This window comes from Medicago sativa, chromosome 4, assembly GCF_051527215.1.
Source record: "Medicago sativa cultivar Bolivia chromosome 4, Bolivia_mono, whole genome shotgun sequence".
Classification (NCBI taxonomy): Eukaryota; Viridiplantae; Streptophyta; class Magnoliopsida; order Fabales; family Fabaceae; genus Medicago; species Medicago sativa.
This window is the reverse complement of record NC_140752.1, coordinates 28,093,153-28,111,078: the sequence shown is the minus strand read 5'-3', so window position 1 is coordinate 28,111,078 and position 17,926 is coordinate 28,093,153. Positions and strand designations below refer to the sequence as shown.

Genomic DNA, 17,926 nt, shown 5'->3' with positions numbered 1-17,926 from the left:
TATAATATCATGCTTGTACGTAAGTTTGGATTAAGTAGTGTGAGTCAAAATTTAATTGATTCTTTGACTCTTTAACGAAGTTAGCAAAAATTGCTATGAAGTATGTTAATTAATTGACGCTAGTTATTAACTTAACACAATATGTGAATTAATTGGTAGTAATTAAGATAATGAAACATAGTACAATGAATTGCATTTTATTAACAAATGTGTGTATGTAATTGAATGAATAAATATATGTAATTGATTAAATTTTGAATGAATGTATCTAATTGAATCTATGTATGTGTATATACAGTTGTAGGTGTTAGCAACTGCAAAATGGATTTTTAGGATATTCTAGATATTTTTGAAGAAGCAGATATAAGCCAAATTGAGGGGGAAAGTTATGAGGTATGTTGCAGACAAGAAGTTATTTTTGATGCTTTTCAATTACTAAGTTAATAAGTTAAAACAAATGTTTATCCGCTTTACTAATTTATTTTGTATGTTCAATTGTATAGGTTTATGGAAGTAGTTCTTGTTCAGAGAGTGTTGAAAATTCATTAGACGAAGAAATGGAAGACATTGACAATTTGTACTTTGGCTGCAACTTTGATGCTGAAATTGCCTTGGATTGTAAGATTGATATTGAGAAATTAAATATAAAGAAAATCACTTCAGATGAAATAATGAGGTATCATTTTCCAGACCGTGATGTTGCATTCATGTTTTACAACTGTTATGTTACATGGTTTTTCTGGTAGAAAATGTCATGTTGTTAAGAAAATCAAGGGTGAAGTTGTTCAACAAACATTTGTGTGTCATAGAGAAGGTACTAAGAATGCAAAGAATAGAGATCATTTGTCTCGTAAAATAGCTCCTAGACCTAATACTAGGTGTGAGTTTCCAACAAAACTTCAAGTGAATTTGGACTTTGGTCGTGGACGTTGGTATATAAAATTATTTGATGAAATTCATAATCATTCCTTCTTGGATGACAAATATGATGGAATGTTACTAGCACACAGGAAGATGAACGATTACAACAAATACAAAATGAAAACAATGAGGAAAGTTCGCATTTCAATGTCACGCATTTATGGCTATTTTACTTCATAAGCTGGAGGATATGAATCTAGGTTATTCAATAAGAGACGTGTACAATAAGAAATTCAAGCATGGGGCAAGGAATAGTTCTGAAGCAGAAGAAGCAATTAATTTCCCTAAGAGAATGTGTGAAAATAATTTGGGTGTAACCGTATATTTTTGTGGTGTAACTAGAAAAAAATCAGATCAGAGTTTATTTGGGCTTATTGAATTAGAAGGTTGTGTGAAAATAATCAAATTATCAACATTTTAAAAGTTGTTTTTGAAAATTATTTGTCGTAATTGAGTTTGTTTATATTTATAGTACTCCATCTTTCCGATAAACTATGTTGTCTTACACAATTCGTAGGTCCGATTTTAGTCTTTGCGCCACTTGTCAACTTATAAATTCTTCACTTTAACTGTATATGTCTATTATTTTAGTACCTTGCATGTAAAAAACATTTTGTGCCCCAAAAAAAAAGGGTTGTTTACATAAATGATGCTTGCTGTAATATTTGATGTTGGCCGAAATGGTCTTGATTACTTTTTCAAATATTTAGAGTTGTCCGTGTGATTCTTCTACTATGGGTTTTGTGGTTTAAATTATGCAGGTTCTAAATTAGTTTTAGTAGATAAAGAAAAATATGATGGGATAAGAAACAAGATATGATAAATGTATCATGTGTTGTCTTAATCGAGTATTTGAAGACACACATCATAATATGATAGGTTGATTTTGAGTATGGGTTGGGTTAAAAACCAGTATGATGGAATAAGAAAACAAATATAATTACGTAATATTCAACATCAGAATAATCCCAACATAGAACTACCTAATTATGAGACATTTCTAAAAATGACCTAATTGAATTAAGAATAAACCAGGAACATAAATTTCGGCGATCGGAATCTTAGAAATAAGTGGATCCAACAAACTATCTTTTTAGAAACCTAGTCAAACTGGAAGTACATTTATACGTCAACTAAAGCTGACCAAAACGACAAACGGTATTTCGAGCATTGGATATGACCTGCTTGAACTAAGAATGAACTAGGAACTTGAATTTCGGCGATCACAATCTTAGAAATAAGTCGTTATGACAAATCCCTTTAAAAACCTAGTCAACAAGGAAGTAAACTTATAAGTCGACTGAAATTTATCCAAACGACAAATGCTATCAAGCATAATCGTTTCGACTGTTGGATGTGATCTAATTGAAGTAAGAATGAACCAGGAACTCGAATTTCATCGATCGAAATCTTAGAGATTAGTCGATCCGACAAACTATCACTTCAGAAAACTAGTCAACATGGAAATACATTTGTCCGTCGATTGAAACTTACCAAAACGATAAACGGTATCAAACAAAATCATTTCGGTCGTTGGATATGACCTAATTGAACTTAGAATGTACCATGAATTCGATTTTTGGTGATTGGAATCTTAGAAATAAGTCGATCCTACAAACAATCCCTTTAGAAACCTAGTCAAATTACACTTGTAAATCGACTGGAACTTATCCAAACGACAAACGATATTAAACAGAATCATTCTAACTGTTGGATGTTGTCACGACCCTATCAATGGCCATAGCCGGCGCACAGACTAACATACATTAAACAATTATATAAGTCTGGCAAGCCTAACATAAATATGCACCTATTTTTACTAATACATGATGTACCAAAAATTTGGCAGAGTTTCCTTTGTTTTTCCAACATTTCCAAAATATTTACATATCCCTATTTCATATTCACATCAAAATATCATCCGAAAGTATTTACATCACTCATATTCCATTGTTTTTACATATGTTCAAAAAGATGGAAGCTACATACAAGTAGCACTTAACATTGTACTACATAAAGCCCAAAACACAGATATACGCTAACTAACATAGCTGCACCATACTGAAGTCATTACATAATGGCCACTACTAGAGATATAGGCCTACCAAAAAGGAGCATACGCTTAGAGATATCTACAATTATCTTGATAGACTTATCCCACCACTTGAGAATTTGAAGAAAAAAGAAAGAAAGAGAAGGGGGGTGAGTCACATAGACTCAGTGAGAACATAAAATACCAGGTAGACGGGAAGGAGAAACAATAATTCGCACGAATTAAAAATAAAGAGTAGAAGAAAATTATACAAAATAAAACTAACTTTATAAAGTAAATATGTTTTATGTTGAAACTCTTTTGTAAACTTAAGACTTTCATGAAAACAAGTATTACACAATTCTTGACATAAAGTTTCATATCATTCACTATGTGCATATAGACCACATTATCTATTCGTTGTGGTGAACGGTAATTATTTCATTTTGTTACTATGAGCCGTACCTCATAGGCTACGTATCTCTTCGTTGTAGCAAACGGTGTTCTTGCATTTGTTACTATGAGCCGTACCTCACAGGCTACATTATATTTTCGTTGTAGCAAACAGATATAAAATTCTCATTAGAACATTAAAACAAGGTTTAAAAATAGTTTATATCACCAAAATTAATTCGTAGGATTAAAACCCTCATCACAGGTTACCATATGACAAGTTTATTTTTTTGAAAAGGCTACCATATGACAAGTTATTTTGAAAAATTTACTTGTTTCTCCCATAAAACAAATTTGTAACTTATAAAAACATGCCGCAAAGTAATCTAGCTACTCACAACTATGAAGCTTCAATTCTGTTCCTAGCAATGCCTTCCGGAACGGCCACCAGAGCGATATCCACCAAATCTGAACATTATACAATCATTATGACTCTTGAGAAAACTTATTTGAGGCTAGACTAACAATAACTAACAGATTTAGCAAAAACCCCCAATTTTCTACACTTACGGTTTGAATAGAAAAAAATGTGTATTTTCCGGCGGTTAAAATTTGGATGTTCCGGCGGTTTTAGCCGCCACTATGTACATTTCTGGCGGTTTCAAAACTGTCGAAATTTTGCCTGCCACAAAGTTTAAAGCGGCGGTTTAAGAAGGACCGCCATGTTGACTGCCGTAATACACGTTTGGTTAAACCGGCGGTTTTAACCGCCACAATATACACTTTTTCAGCAAAAAAAATTGAGCATAGTGGCAGTTTCAACTGCCGTAATGGTCATTTTTTAAGAAAAAAAAATCCTGCACATGGTGGCATTTTGAACTGCCGTAATAGTCACTTTTTTAACAAAAAAATAATAATATCTGAATAACACACCTAAATAGCAATTATTAATACTAATATAAATAATTTTTTTACATAAATTGTAATATTACAATGTGTAATATAGTCCAGCAACCATGAATGATTTTAAAGTTCTTTAAAAAAAAATGAATGTGTATAAACTAAACTTAAGCTCTTCAATTATGTTGTAGAGTTTATCTTTGATCTCTTCTACATATGTATGGTCCTCTTTATCTCCTTAATGTTATGCTGTTCTTGAACTTCTCTGATGCATGCACACACACGTACACGTAGATCAAATAAGGTTCACATAATGCTAAGTCACAAAACAATAGAACTTGATAAAAAAGCATTAAAAGAGGAAGCGAAAGAGGAACCTGAGTTTCAAAAACAATCCCCCATTGATCACTTGTCTTTCGATCAGTAACTCTCCCAAAGTACCCAAACAAAACTACATAGATTGAAATACATAACTAAAAAACAAAACTATATGAAGAACAGAAAAATATCAACTACTAAACCAGAACAGGAACTGCCATCAATACATGACATTGCTCAGACTTATACGCTCCTAAAACTCTTTAGGTTAAGAAACAAGGAAGACATTCTAGTAAAAGAAAAAATATACCACTTACAATATTCAAGAGATAAGACATGAAATCAGAGTACCTAGATATGTCAAGCATATTTAACTGCCTTATAAAAGCATATCACAAAAAAGCATATTAATGCAAACACTCCTATTTATCATTCCAACTAATCATTCAATGACAAATATGAAGCGAATCATTACATGAGATGAGGTAGTACTATGTAATGCGTGAGTTAACCAAGTTGGTTCCACAAATGATCCACATGAACAATTTCATGAACAAGCTGTATAAAATGAAAGAATGTAAGGATTAGTAAAATTTACAAAGTTTAGCAGCAACCAAAACCTGTGAATCTTGACATCATAGAAGCAACCATTTATCTAGAGATGATAGCAAAAATCACTTTTTTATGAGGCTTCTCTAGTAGTTAGTTATTAGTCACACACTCACACCTGCAATACATTCATTATTATAACCTTTCTAAATGAATATTCAAGATAAAGGATAAGCCAAAAATCTTTTAAGCACACATCAAGTTAGGTATAAACCAAAAACACTATGTTCGTTCAGTTATTCAGTTTTATAGTGTTCCAGCACATAAACAAAGATAAGAGGATCAATCAAACAAATTTTGAACCTATGAAATTAAGCAAATTTCTTACTGCCTTGACTCTGGCAAGTATCCACTATTAGGAATTTTGTAGCAATTGTCTAATCACGTTCACATATAATTAACATTAACTCAATACACAAATATAGATTCAACAAAAAACAAAACCATTCAAGTGAAGCCAAAATATGAACAAGTTAAAAGCATATTATTGAACAAAAATCTCAGTAAAATATCCAAAACAAATGCAGAACAGATTCAGTAACAATGTTAACTTTCATTCAACTTTCAATAAACATCAAATGCATCCAGTTTTCAAAATGTCAATGTGAAATTTATACCTCACCAGGATGTATGTCTTGTACTTCGTACTTCTTCACAAATAGAAATTGAGGCCCTTCATTAAACTGAAAAAATGAATAAATTGGCTCATTAATCAAACTTCAAACTATGTAGACATCAAGCCTCAGTATTGAAGGGATGCCCAATGTATGACACATGTTCGTGTTGACACAAATACAACACCAACAGATGAGGTTACAATCAATAATTCCATTTTCTCAAATTATTACTAATGTTCATGTATTGGTGTCATATCTCATGTTAGTGTTTGTGCTTCATAGATGTTAAATATCAAACTTAAATTACTAAAAGGTACCATACAACACATTCTCATAACAACAAATATATGAGAGGCGCTGCAGCTGCAACCCAACCTCACAAATCATAACCGCCATAGTGTTCAGGACACTATCACCATTCTAACAAAAATTAAAATGATGTTCTCTCTCATTCCATTAACCAAATCAACAGATACAACTTACACTAAAACCCATTTTCATCAATACAAAATTAATAAAAATATTCAAGCTTTTACCTGGTTAGAAAGATAAAGAGGCTGAAGGTTCTTGTAATTCAAGCCGAGGAACCCACCTATTACAAAAATCAAACATTATAAAATCAAATCAAACTTAATATTTCATAAACTAAAAACTAAAACCCTAGAAGGAGATAGAAAAACAAACCAGCTAGAGAGAGGTCCAAAGAAGATTATGATTAGCAAACAAATCTGAAGCGTTATTGTCGTTGCTATGTGACTATAGACAAATCGATGGTGCTGCGATTAACGGCATGGAGACGAGAGAGGTTAAACTGTGGATCTGAGAAGAGGAACAAAAAATAGAGAGCGGTCATGGTTTGAATCGGCGGAGAGTGGATGTTTGACGAAAAAAATTGAAAGGGTGAGTGTCTAGGGTTTGAGAGAGAGAGAGAGGGGAAGGTTTGTGATATAATCAGTGTAGAAAAAAGAAAGGGGGAAAACAGAGAGGGATTTTCATTCACTAAAAATTCAATGAAAATAAAACAGGGAAATTAAAATTTTAAGTGAACCCTCTAAAAAAAAATTGCAAAAAGCGCCAGTTGAAACTGCCGTAGTATACAATCTAAATAGCTAAAAATAATATTGCCCATTTTGGCGGCTAAAACTGCCGTAATATCCAGTGAATAGTGGCATCTTCTAAAACCGCCAGAATGCACCTCTTATAGCGGCGGTTAAGGGGGACCGCCATAATAAAACCGCCAGAATTCTCCAGATTTTTTGTAGTACCTATGAAAATCTAAAGTAATATTACCTATACCAGTTTCTATTAACAATCAAAGCTAGATATCACTTGTACATTCTATAAATCATAAAACTTTACCTTAAGGAACACCAAAGATCAAACCCTCCATGATTGGGTATTTCAACTTCTCACTCAAGCATGAATTTCACACTAATTGTATCACATTGGTGAGAATAAGAGGAATGATGATGACAAAAAAAATGAAATGGGAGATGGAAAATTGATAGAGTGAAGAAATTAGTGGAGGTGAGAATGGGTTACGAGGGAGAGAGGGAGAACAGAGGAGTGGCTGCAGTGAAAAGAGGAGAAAATAACACTAGGTGGTGTGTTTGTGTGTACTGGTACAGAAAAGAAACACTAATGACCCCCTCTATATTTATTTCTATTTTATTTATTTAATTATTTTCACTATTATTATAATTATTATTATCCTTATATATATATATATATATATTAGATCATTCCATTCTTTCCCCCTAAAAATAATAATTTGTCCTCGAATTATTATGGCTGCACTAACCACTCGGCCCTTGCCAAACCACTTTCACTGAAGCAACATCTTTGGAGCGTAATCGTTTCACACATCTATCTACTATGACTCGTGGTTGTTCGGTATAGCTAAGATTTTCATCAAGTTGCACGGTTTAATGTTGAATGATATGAGAAGGATCATGTACATACTTTCAAAGCATTAATACATGAAAAATTGGGTGAACACTCGAGAGATCTGGTGGAAGGGCTAATCGATAGGCCACTTGACCTATTTCTCTAAAATCTCAAAATGTCCAATGAATCGTGGACTTAACTTTTCTTTCTTGCCAAATCTTAAAACACCTTTCATCGGAGAAACGCGCAAGAAAACATGTTCTCCAACACTAAACTCTAAAGGTCGACGTCTTTGATCGGCATAAGATTTTTGTCTGCTCTGAGCAGTGACCAAACAATCTTTTATTACTTTAACCTTTTCAATTGCATCTTGAATTAAATCAGGACCCACAAGTTTCGACGTCCATAGAAGGCTTCAAATGGTGCCATTTGGATACTAGATTGGTAACTGTTATTAGTAGCAAACTCCATTAAGGGTAAGTATTGATCCCATCTTCCTCAAAGGTCTAAGACACAAGCCCGAAACATATCTTCCAAAATTTGTATTGTTTGCTCAGATTGATCATCTGTCTGAGGGTGAAAAGCAGTGCTTAAATCCAACCGAGTTCCTAAATCTTCTTGAAAAGATCTCCACAAATGAGTAGTGAATTGGGGTCCACGATCAGATATTATAGATAACAGTACACCATGCAAAGACATTATCCTCTCCACATAAAGCTTGGCGTATTGGGCTGCTGAATATGTAGTTTTCACTGCTAAAATATGTGCAAATTTTGTTTATCGGTTCACAATCACCCAAGTTGAATCAAAACCTCTTAAGGTTCTAGGTAGCCCCGTTACAAAATCCATAGCGATCCTTTCCCATTTCCATTTGGGTATCTCAATCCTTTGAAAGAGTCCTGCAGGTTTCTGATGCTCAGCTTTAACTTGTTGACATATTAAACACTTTGATACAAATTCTGCTACATCTTTCTTCATCCCTTCCCACCAATAAATCTCTTTTAAGTCTTTATACATTTTAGTAGAACCTGGATGGACATTATAAGAAGAATTATGGGCTTCCTCCAAAATTCTCTTGCTTAAATCATCAATATTTGGTACGCACAAGCGAGTGTCGAGACGTAAATTTTCCTCTGAATTAATTTTGAATTCATAAACTTTTCATATTTTGATATCCTCAATAACCTTTTTCAAATGAGGATCTATATCTTGAGTCACCTTAATGTTGTCCACCAAAGAAGAATGAGCTTGAATATTTGCTAGTAGTGACATTGTATTAGTGGTTTCAAACTTAACTCCACCAACGACAAGATTCTGAAATTCCTTCACTATTGGTCTTTTGATTTCAGCTATATGTGCAAGGCTTCCTATAGATTTTCTACTCAATGCATCCGCAACCACATTTGCCTTTCCAGAATGATACAAAATTGTACAATCATAATCTTTCAAAAGCTCCATCCATCGCCTCTACCTCAGATTCAAATCTTTATGTTCAAAAATATACTTAAGGCTCTTATGATCAGTGTAAATTTCACATGTCTCACCATATAAGTAATGCCTTTAAATTTTAAGAGCAAAGATCACCGCTGCCATTTCAAGGTCATGTGTAGGATAATTTTGTTCATGTTTCTTAAGTTGTCTTGAAGCATATGCAATTATCTTCCCATGTTGCATCAACACACAACCAAGACCAACTTTAGAAGCATCACAATAAACTACGTAACCACAGTCACTTGAAGGCCAAGCTAACACTGGAGCAGATGACAAACAATCCTTTAGTTGTTGGAAACTCTGTTCGCATAAGTCATTCCATTAAAGGGGATGCAATCTTAGAAAAATCCTTGATGAACCGACAAAATATCCAGCAAGACCAGGAAACTTCGAATCTCTGTTACAGATGTAGGTCTAGGCCAATTTTGAATTGCTTCCACCTTTTGAGACACGACATGATCCAAGAAAGCCACCCTGTCTAACCAAAACTCACATTTAGAAAACTTTGCATATTGTTTATGTTCTCTTAAGGTTTGCAAAGTTATCCTTAAGTGTTGCTCATGCCCCGATTTACTCTTGGAATACACTAAGATATCATCAATGAAAACTACCACAAATTGGTCCAAGAACGGCTTGAAGACTCGATTCATCATATCCATGAAGGCCGCGGGAGCATTAGTGAGTCCAAACGACATGACCAAAAACTCATAATGACCATAACGAATGCGAAACGCCGTTTTAGAAATATCTTCACTCATAATCTTCAATTGATGGTACCCCGATCTTAAATCAATCTTTGAGAAGCACTGAGATCCTTGGAGCTGATCAAATAAGTGATATATACATGGTAAAGGGTTTTTTTTTCACTATTACTTTATTCAATTGCCGGTAATCAATACACAATCTGAATGAACCATCTTTCTTCTTTACAAATAATACTGGTGCACCCCAAAGAGAACAACTAGGGTGAATAAAACCTTTGTCATGAAGATCTTGTAATTGTTCTTTCAACTCCTTAAGTTCAGCTGGAGCCATCTGATATTGGTTGAGTTCCAGGGATCAATTCAATGTTGAATTCTATCTCCCTATCAGGTGTTAAACCAGGTAAATATTTAGGAAAAACATCAGGATATTCACATACTATGGGAACATGTTCAAGCTTCATATGAGTTCTACTTACATCTCTTATCATGGCTACATATGAACAACCCTTCCTAAAAAAACTTTTGAGCTGTTATTGCTGTAATTAAGTTACATGATGATAAATTTTGATCACCCCGATAAATGAAAGTTGGTTTCTCTGGTATCTTAAACTTTATCAATCCATGCCTAATATCACATCAAAATCTATCATATTAAGCTCAACTAAGTCTGCTATATATATTGTCTTGGCTAACAAAAAATCACCCATAGGAGTGGCCACCATAAGAGGCACGTCTAACAATGATGGATCACTCCCTAAACAAGAAGCAAAAATGGGAGATACAAAGGAATGTGTAGCAGCAGGTCAAACAAAACCCATGCATCTTGAGAACATATAGAAAGCATACCCGTCACAACAGCATTTGATGCATGAGCATCCTGGCGAGCTGACCTTGACCTCTGCCCTCTGATCCTCTACCACCACGGTTAACGTTGTTAGATCTTTGCATTCTAGAACCCCCAGGTTGTTTCTCTATAGTTGCGGGTGGTGTCATTCAGCTAGAAGAAGGATGGCAGGATACCGTATGACAATTCCTTGCATAGTGTCCCATATGACCACATTGATAACACCTGGTTGACATAAGTCTACAAAGTCCCGTGTGAGACTTTCCACATGTGGCACAAGCATTTAGAGTCGTAACATAAGGCACTTGATGATGTGTAGTTCCTCGACTATGAGCTGAGCTAGCTGTGTGACTACCTTGAGTAGTTGGTAGATGTCGTTGTCCTTGTTGACCCCGACGTCTTTGACCAACATCATTTCTAGAACCTCCGCCAACAAGATCTTGATGGGCATCATGAGATATCTCCAAATGAGACCTTTTATGTGTATCACGAGAAGTCTCGCCTCTATCTCTATTACCTCGCTCGATAGTCAGGGCCCTATTCAAAGCTTGCTCATATGTCATATCCATATGTCCTGCAATGGCCCTAAACAAATAACTTTTCAAACCATCTACAAATCTTTGGATTGGCATTTGCTCGGTGGCAACCAAATGTGGTGCGTATCTAGAAAGCCACATAAATTGTATGTTGTACTCCATTACCGTCATCTAATAAAGTTGCACAAGTGTCTCAAATTGTCTTGCTCTACTATCCCGAGCAATTTGAGGTAAAAAATGAGCCAAAAATCTTTGATCAAATTCATCCCATTCTGGTGAAGGTGAACCCGGTGGTCTAGCAAAGATCATGGTTTCATACTATCCTCTTGCTAAATCACGTAAGCGAAATGCAGCCAATTCCACCATTCGAACTGAAGAACAACCCAAACCTTTACATATCCAAGACACCTTATCTAAGAAGGCTTGTGGATCCTCCTGAACATCTAAACCACTAAACATTCCAGGATCCAACTTCATGAAACTTGTCAAAGAAACTTTAGTCACTCGAGGGTGAACAAGAGGTTGCTCTTCTTGCGCTATTTCTTGACTATGCTTAGAATCTACTTGGTTTTTTTCAACTTGTGGTTTTATTTGCTATCCAAATCTATTCGCTATTTGCTGTACTACTTGTTGAACGTTTTGCACATTAGCCGCTAATTGAACTAACATGGGGTTTACACGTCTAGCTATAGGGACCTCAACCTCAGGGACAACACCAAGACCTCCACGTCTCACTTGATCACGACGCCGACCACGCCCGCGAGTTCTAGAGGCTCCTGGTTGAGGTTCAGTGGGTACCTCATTAGGGGCTGCCCTTCTAGTAGACCTGTATCGAGGCGACATCCCAACCTGAGGCAAATATAGAATTTAGAGACAAAACATGATTACAAGAACCTAAATAAATGACTTCAGTATGGTAACGGACTGTCATAGGTTCTTGGTTGTAAGTTGTGCCCGGCTACATAATTTACAAACAAGATTTTATAACAAATCCAACACAATGCAGCTATAAGACCTACAAACCGGGCTCTGATACCAACTTTGTCACAACCCTATCTATGGCCATGACCGGTGTGCAGACTAACATACATTAAACAATTATAAGTCTGGCAAGCCTAACATAAAAATACACCTATTTTACTAATACACGATCTACCAAAAGTTCGGCAGAGTTTCCTTTGTTTTTCCAACATTTCCAAAATATTTACATATCCCTGTTTCATATTCACATCAAAATATCATCCGAAAGTATTTACATCACTCATATTCCATTGTTTTCACATATGTTCAACAAGATGGTAGCTACATACAAGTAGCACTTAACATTGTACTACATAAAGCCCAAAACATAGATATACGCTAACTAACATAGCTGCACCATACTGAAGTCATTACATAATGGCCACTACTAGAGATATAGGCCTACCAAAAAGGAGCATACTTTTAGAGATATCTACAATTATCTTGATAGACTTATCCCACCACTTGAGAATCTGAAGAAAAAAAAATGAAAGAAAAGGGGGGGTGAGTCACATAGACTCAGTGAGAGCATAAAATACCAGGTAGACGGGAAGGAGAAACAATAATTCGCACGAATTAAAAATAAAGAGTAGAAAAAAATTATACAAAATAAAACTAACTTTATAAAGTAAATATGTTTTATGTTGAAACTCTTTTGTAAACTTAAGATTTTCATGAAAACAAGTATTACACAATTCTTGACTTAAAGTTTCATATCATTAACTATACATTTCACTATGTGCATATAGACCACATTATCTATTTGTTGTGGCGAATGGTAATTATTTCATTTTGTTACTATGAGCCGTAGCTCATAGGCTACGTTATCTCTTCGTTGTAGCAAACGGTGTTCTTGCATTTGTAACTATGAGGCGTACCTCATAGGCTACATTATCTCTTCGTTGTAACAAACGGTGTTTTTTATTATTATTTTTACTATGAGTTGTACCTCATAGACTACATTATCTCTTCGTTGTAGCAAACAGATATAAAATTCTCATTAGAACATTAAAACAAGGTTTATAAATAGTTTATATCACCAAAATTATTTCAATGGATTAAAACCCTCATAACATGTTACCATAGGACAAGTTTGATGAGTCTATATTTAGTCTATTTTTATGCATTATTTAGTTTCGTTTTAATTAGATTTAGTTTTATTTTATTTAAATATTATTTCCTTTTTAAGCTAGTTTACTACAAATTGCATATTTTATATTTTAGGAACGAATATATGATGGAAGGTGTCTTGGAGCAAAAGAAAGGAGTCTGGAGCTGATTTGGAACGAAAATACAAAAGATTCAGAACAAAAATATAAAGCCCCCAAGTCAGAAGCTTGGCACGGCCCGTGCCAACATGTGGCACGGCCGTGCCACCTCTCAGGATGCCTTTTGCTGCTTTTGCTTGAAGCCCAAGTTACACTGTTTTAGTTTTATCGAATAGCCCTTGTAGTTGCTTAGATTTTAAGTCAATTGTAAAGCTATAAATAGAGTAGCACTCCATCATAAACATTCATCTTTTGTTCTTGGAATAAAAGTTCGCTTTTATATTATTGTTCTTTTACTTTATTGCTTTCTCTCTTCTTCCCCTATGTTTACAATGAACGTTAGTGAGTAGACACTTATTTGTCTTGGGATTGTTGGTAAGTCTAATGACATAATCCTAAACAAACCAAGCTTAAACCCTAATTTCTATGTAACCCTAATTTCTAATCTAGATTCACCGTCTTAACGTGGATTAACAATTATCAAACTTTGGAAGCGAAAGCGGAGGGTTTGATAATCGTTAATCCATCATCCCAAACATCAATTCATAAAGCGAGAGCGGAGCTTTGATGTTGGAACAAGTGAATCTAGACAATAATTGCAAAACAGTGAAATAGTCTTTGCAATTATTGAGACAAAGAGTAGTTTCAATCCTCTATGCATCTTCTAGTAATCAAGTCAGCGAAATAGGCTTGGTTACTAGAAGTAAACTCTCACCGGACTTTCATCGGAAAGGTGAGGGGCTAAGGGAAACCGGTCTTTAGAAATTAAGGTGTAAACCATGAAATTAGATGTTTAAGTCTTGTCTAGTGAAGGGTTTGTTATTATGATAAACCAATAATCCCAAGGCTCTTTTATTATTATTGTTATTTATCTTCAGCAATTAACCCCCTATTTCATAATCTTTCTTCTCTTCTAATCATTCTCTAAAAGCTAATTGAATTCACAACTCCCTAGCGGAACGATACTCTTCTTACTACTATTACTTCGATAGGCCGTGCACTTGCGGTTTGGCTCTATCAAGTTTTTGGCGCCGTTGCCGGGGAGTTGTTGTAATTTGATTAACTTTTTAATAGTGATTAGACCAAAAAAAATCTTTATTTTATTCTATTTTATTTTATTTTCGTTTTATATTTGTTTCAAATATATATATATATATATATATATATATATATAAAATAAAAAAATATCTTTCTCTCTCTCTCTCTCTCTTTCTCTTTTTCTATTCTATCTCTAACTGTTTTGATTTCAGGCATGGCTCAAAACCTTTATCAATGGACCTTTTCTCCCCTTTCACCACCTTGTAAAGCTTATGAAATTTTTGGTCACACTGGTGTTGAATGTCAACTAGGTAGTGTTGTTAGAAGTCCCGAGCAGGTAAACTATGGGTTTAGGAATAGTCAATTTTTTTTCAAACCCCTCAAAATCGTTTTGGACAACAAACATCACCACCCGGTTTTGCAAACAACCAAAGAGTCTCTCAAAAATCCGACTTGGAACTTTTGATAGAAAATTTTGAATTAGATAACATTAGGCATAACCAAGAGTTTAAAGTCAAAGCTGGAATTTTGAATGACTCTCTCAATAGGCTTTCCGCAAAAGTGGATTCTCTTTCTACTCATAACAAAATGCTTGAGACTCAAATCCCTCAAGTAGCCCAACAAGTAACCTCTTCCCCACAACCCTCCGGAGTCTTCCCGAGTCAAACCGAAACCAACCCCAAAAGCCCAATAAATGCTATTACACCTAGGGATGGTAAGCAATTAGAAGACCCTGTTGTGGAAACCAAGAAAATTGAGGTTGAGGTAGAAAGTGAAAAGCCACAAAGTGAAAAAGTTGTAGTAGAAAGTGGAAATCCTCACATATCACCACCATACGAGCCAAAAATTAATTTCCCACAAGGGTTTGATGAGTCCAAGTTAGATGAGCAGTTTAGGAAATCTATTGCAATCATTCAAAGCAAATTGTCATCTAAACTTAAGGATCCCGAGAGTTTTTCCATACCATATGTCATAGGATCCAAGACAATAGAAAGAGCCACATGTGATTTGGGGGAGAATATTAGTTTGAAGCCATTGTCCCTTAGTGAGAGATTAGGTATCGGATAGAGAAACCTTTTGATCGTCAAGCTAATGACATTAAACGAGCGCTTCGTGGGAGGCAACCCACGCATTTAATTGCTTTTGTTTTGTTTGTTTTTCTTTGTTTTAAGTTGTTTTGTAGGTAATTGTCCAAGTATGATTCAAGAAAAACTGAAAATTTTGAAGCCCCCGTGACCAGAATGTTGGCACGGCCCGTGCTAAGGTTGGCACGGCCGTGCCAACCCAAAACCACCCAAAACCAAAAAACTGGCAGAATGTTGGCACTGCCCGTGCCAAGCTTCTGCACCACATACCTTCAAAAAAAATTCTTCTCCTTCCTCATTCACTCACTTCTCTCTAAAAACTCCATTAACCCCCAACCTCCAAACCTCCATAACTCCACCAAATCCAACAAATTCTTAACCAAATTATCCCAATTCATCATTCCAAACTTAACCACCAATCAAAACCAACCTTCATCCAACCAAACACCAAATTCATACACCATTAAACCCTAACCCAATTTCTTCACCAATCTTCATCATCAAACTCATAAACCTTACTCAAAACCTAAACCAATCCTTTCCACCACAAATCTTCCAAAACCCTAACCTTCAACCAAACCACACAAAGACAACCTAAGGTCAAGGTCTAATGGCTTCAAGAAGAAGTGGTAAGGAACCAGCAAGGTCTCAAGGAGGACCTCCCTCAAAGAAGCAAACACAAGTCAAGAATCATGGGATCAAGTTTAAGGACAACTCGCAAAGGGATAGGTATAAAATTCTAATCTTTAAACCCTTGCATCCTTCTCGATATCCTGATTCTCATACGTTGAATATGCTAGAGCTTAGAAATGATGTCTATAGGTTGATAGGAAGGCTAGGTTGGACTGATATGTTAGAACCTATGAGGGATTATGAGAATTTCACCTATGAATTTTTGAGTTCCATTGTTTTTACTAAAGATAGGTTGAACTATGATAACCCTAACCATAGATTTTCCTTTAGGCTACTGAATACTGATTATGATATGTCTCTTCAGCACTTTTGTGATGCCTTAGGTTTTGCAAACGAGGGGTATATCCATGATTCTTGGGATCCTAGCCTTAAGCCGGTTGACTATCAACCCGCTGTGTAACACCCACTTCGTGGCTTTCGATATCCCGCTAGGTGGATACGAAAGGTTCCCGACCTAAGGGGAACGGTTTAAGCCGCAAGGGACCCCCACGACAATAGTAGGAACCGAAACACATCGGAATGAGAGGGATCCGGAGGCCGTGTAGGTATGGGACTACAAGGTTGAAGGAAGGCTTATAAGAATTGTTAGGTACTACCCATATCAACAAGATGCATCTTCTTTTCGGGAGCTCAATCCATAGGAACTCCATAGTTAAGCGTGCTTGGCTTGGAGTAGTACTAGGATGGGTGACCTACCGGGAAGTTTCCCGGAAATCATGTGAGTGAGGACAAAGCATGCTGAAAAGACTCGTGTTGGTTTGTGGGGTTAGTCGGCAATCCTGTAAGCAGTCTGGGATGTTACACTTGGTATCAGAGCAGACCTCTCCCAGTACGGTGTGGTTCGGGGACGAACCAGGCGGAAGCTGGTGGGCATGTAACACCCACTTCGTGGCTTTCGATATCCCGCTAGGTGGATACGAAAGGTTCCCGACCTAAGGGGAACGGTTTAAGCCGCAAGGGACCCCCACGACAATAGTAGGAACCGAAACACATCGGAATGAGAGGGATCCGGAGGCCGTGTAGGTATGGGACTACAAGGTTGAAGGAAGGCTTATAAGAATTGTTAGGTACTACCCATATCAACAAGATGCATCTTCTTTTCGGGAGCTCAATCCATAGGAACTCCATAGTTAAGCGTGCTTGGCTTGGAGTAGTACTAGGATGGGTGACCTACCGGGAAGTTTCCCGGAAATCATGTGAGTGAGGACAAAGCATGCTGAAAAGACTCGTGTTGGTTTGTGGGGTTAGTCGGCAATCCTGTAAGCAGTCTGGGATGTTACACGCTGTCTTTTGGGAACGTATCACCGACATTAGCTCCTTTTTCACTAGAGCCAATAAAGCTAGCAACATTCACAACCCCGTACTAAGGTACCTTCAAAGGGTAATGGCTTGCACTATTTGGGGTAGAACCGAGCTTGGATACACTAGAACCGATGAGATGTTCATGTTATGGGCAATGCTCTACAACCACCCGGTCAACACTTGCTTTTATTTGATTGATTACCTAGAGTTTGTCGGTACTAGACCGGCAAGTAAAGGAGATATAGTGGTGGGTGGCATCATTACATAC

The 17,926-nt window shown here is 36.0% G+C and overlaps 1 protein-coding gene and 1 long non-coding RNA gene across 2 annotated transcripts; one reads left to right on the top strand and one right to left on the bottom strand.

Annotated features, from left to right (window-relative positions):
* The first annotated feature begins 207 nt into the window (after positions 1 to 207).
* Positions 208 to 1,689, top strand: LOC146927478 (uncharacterized). Its single transcript, XM_085707084.1, has 5 exons — positions 208 to 213; positions 334 to 393; positions 504 to 676; positions 747 to 932; positions 1,683 to 1,689. The coding sequence occupies exons 1-5, from the start codon at positions 208 to 210 to the stop codon at positions 1,687 to 1,689; spliced, it is 432 nt and encodes a 143-aa protein (XP_085563210.1).
* Positions 1,690 to 4,271: 2,582 nt separating this feature from the next.
* Positions 4,272 to 4,933, bottom strand: LOC146927477 (uncharacterized). Its single transcript, XR_015005682.1, has 2 exons — positions 4,624 to 4,933; positions 4,272 to 4,511 (listed from the first exon to the last, which is right to left on the bottom strand). It is a non-coding gene; the product is annotated as an uncharacterized LOC146927477 (long non-coding RNA).
* Positions 4,934 to 17,926: the final 12,993 nt, after the last annotated feature.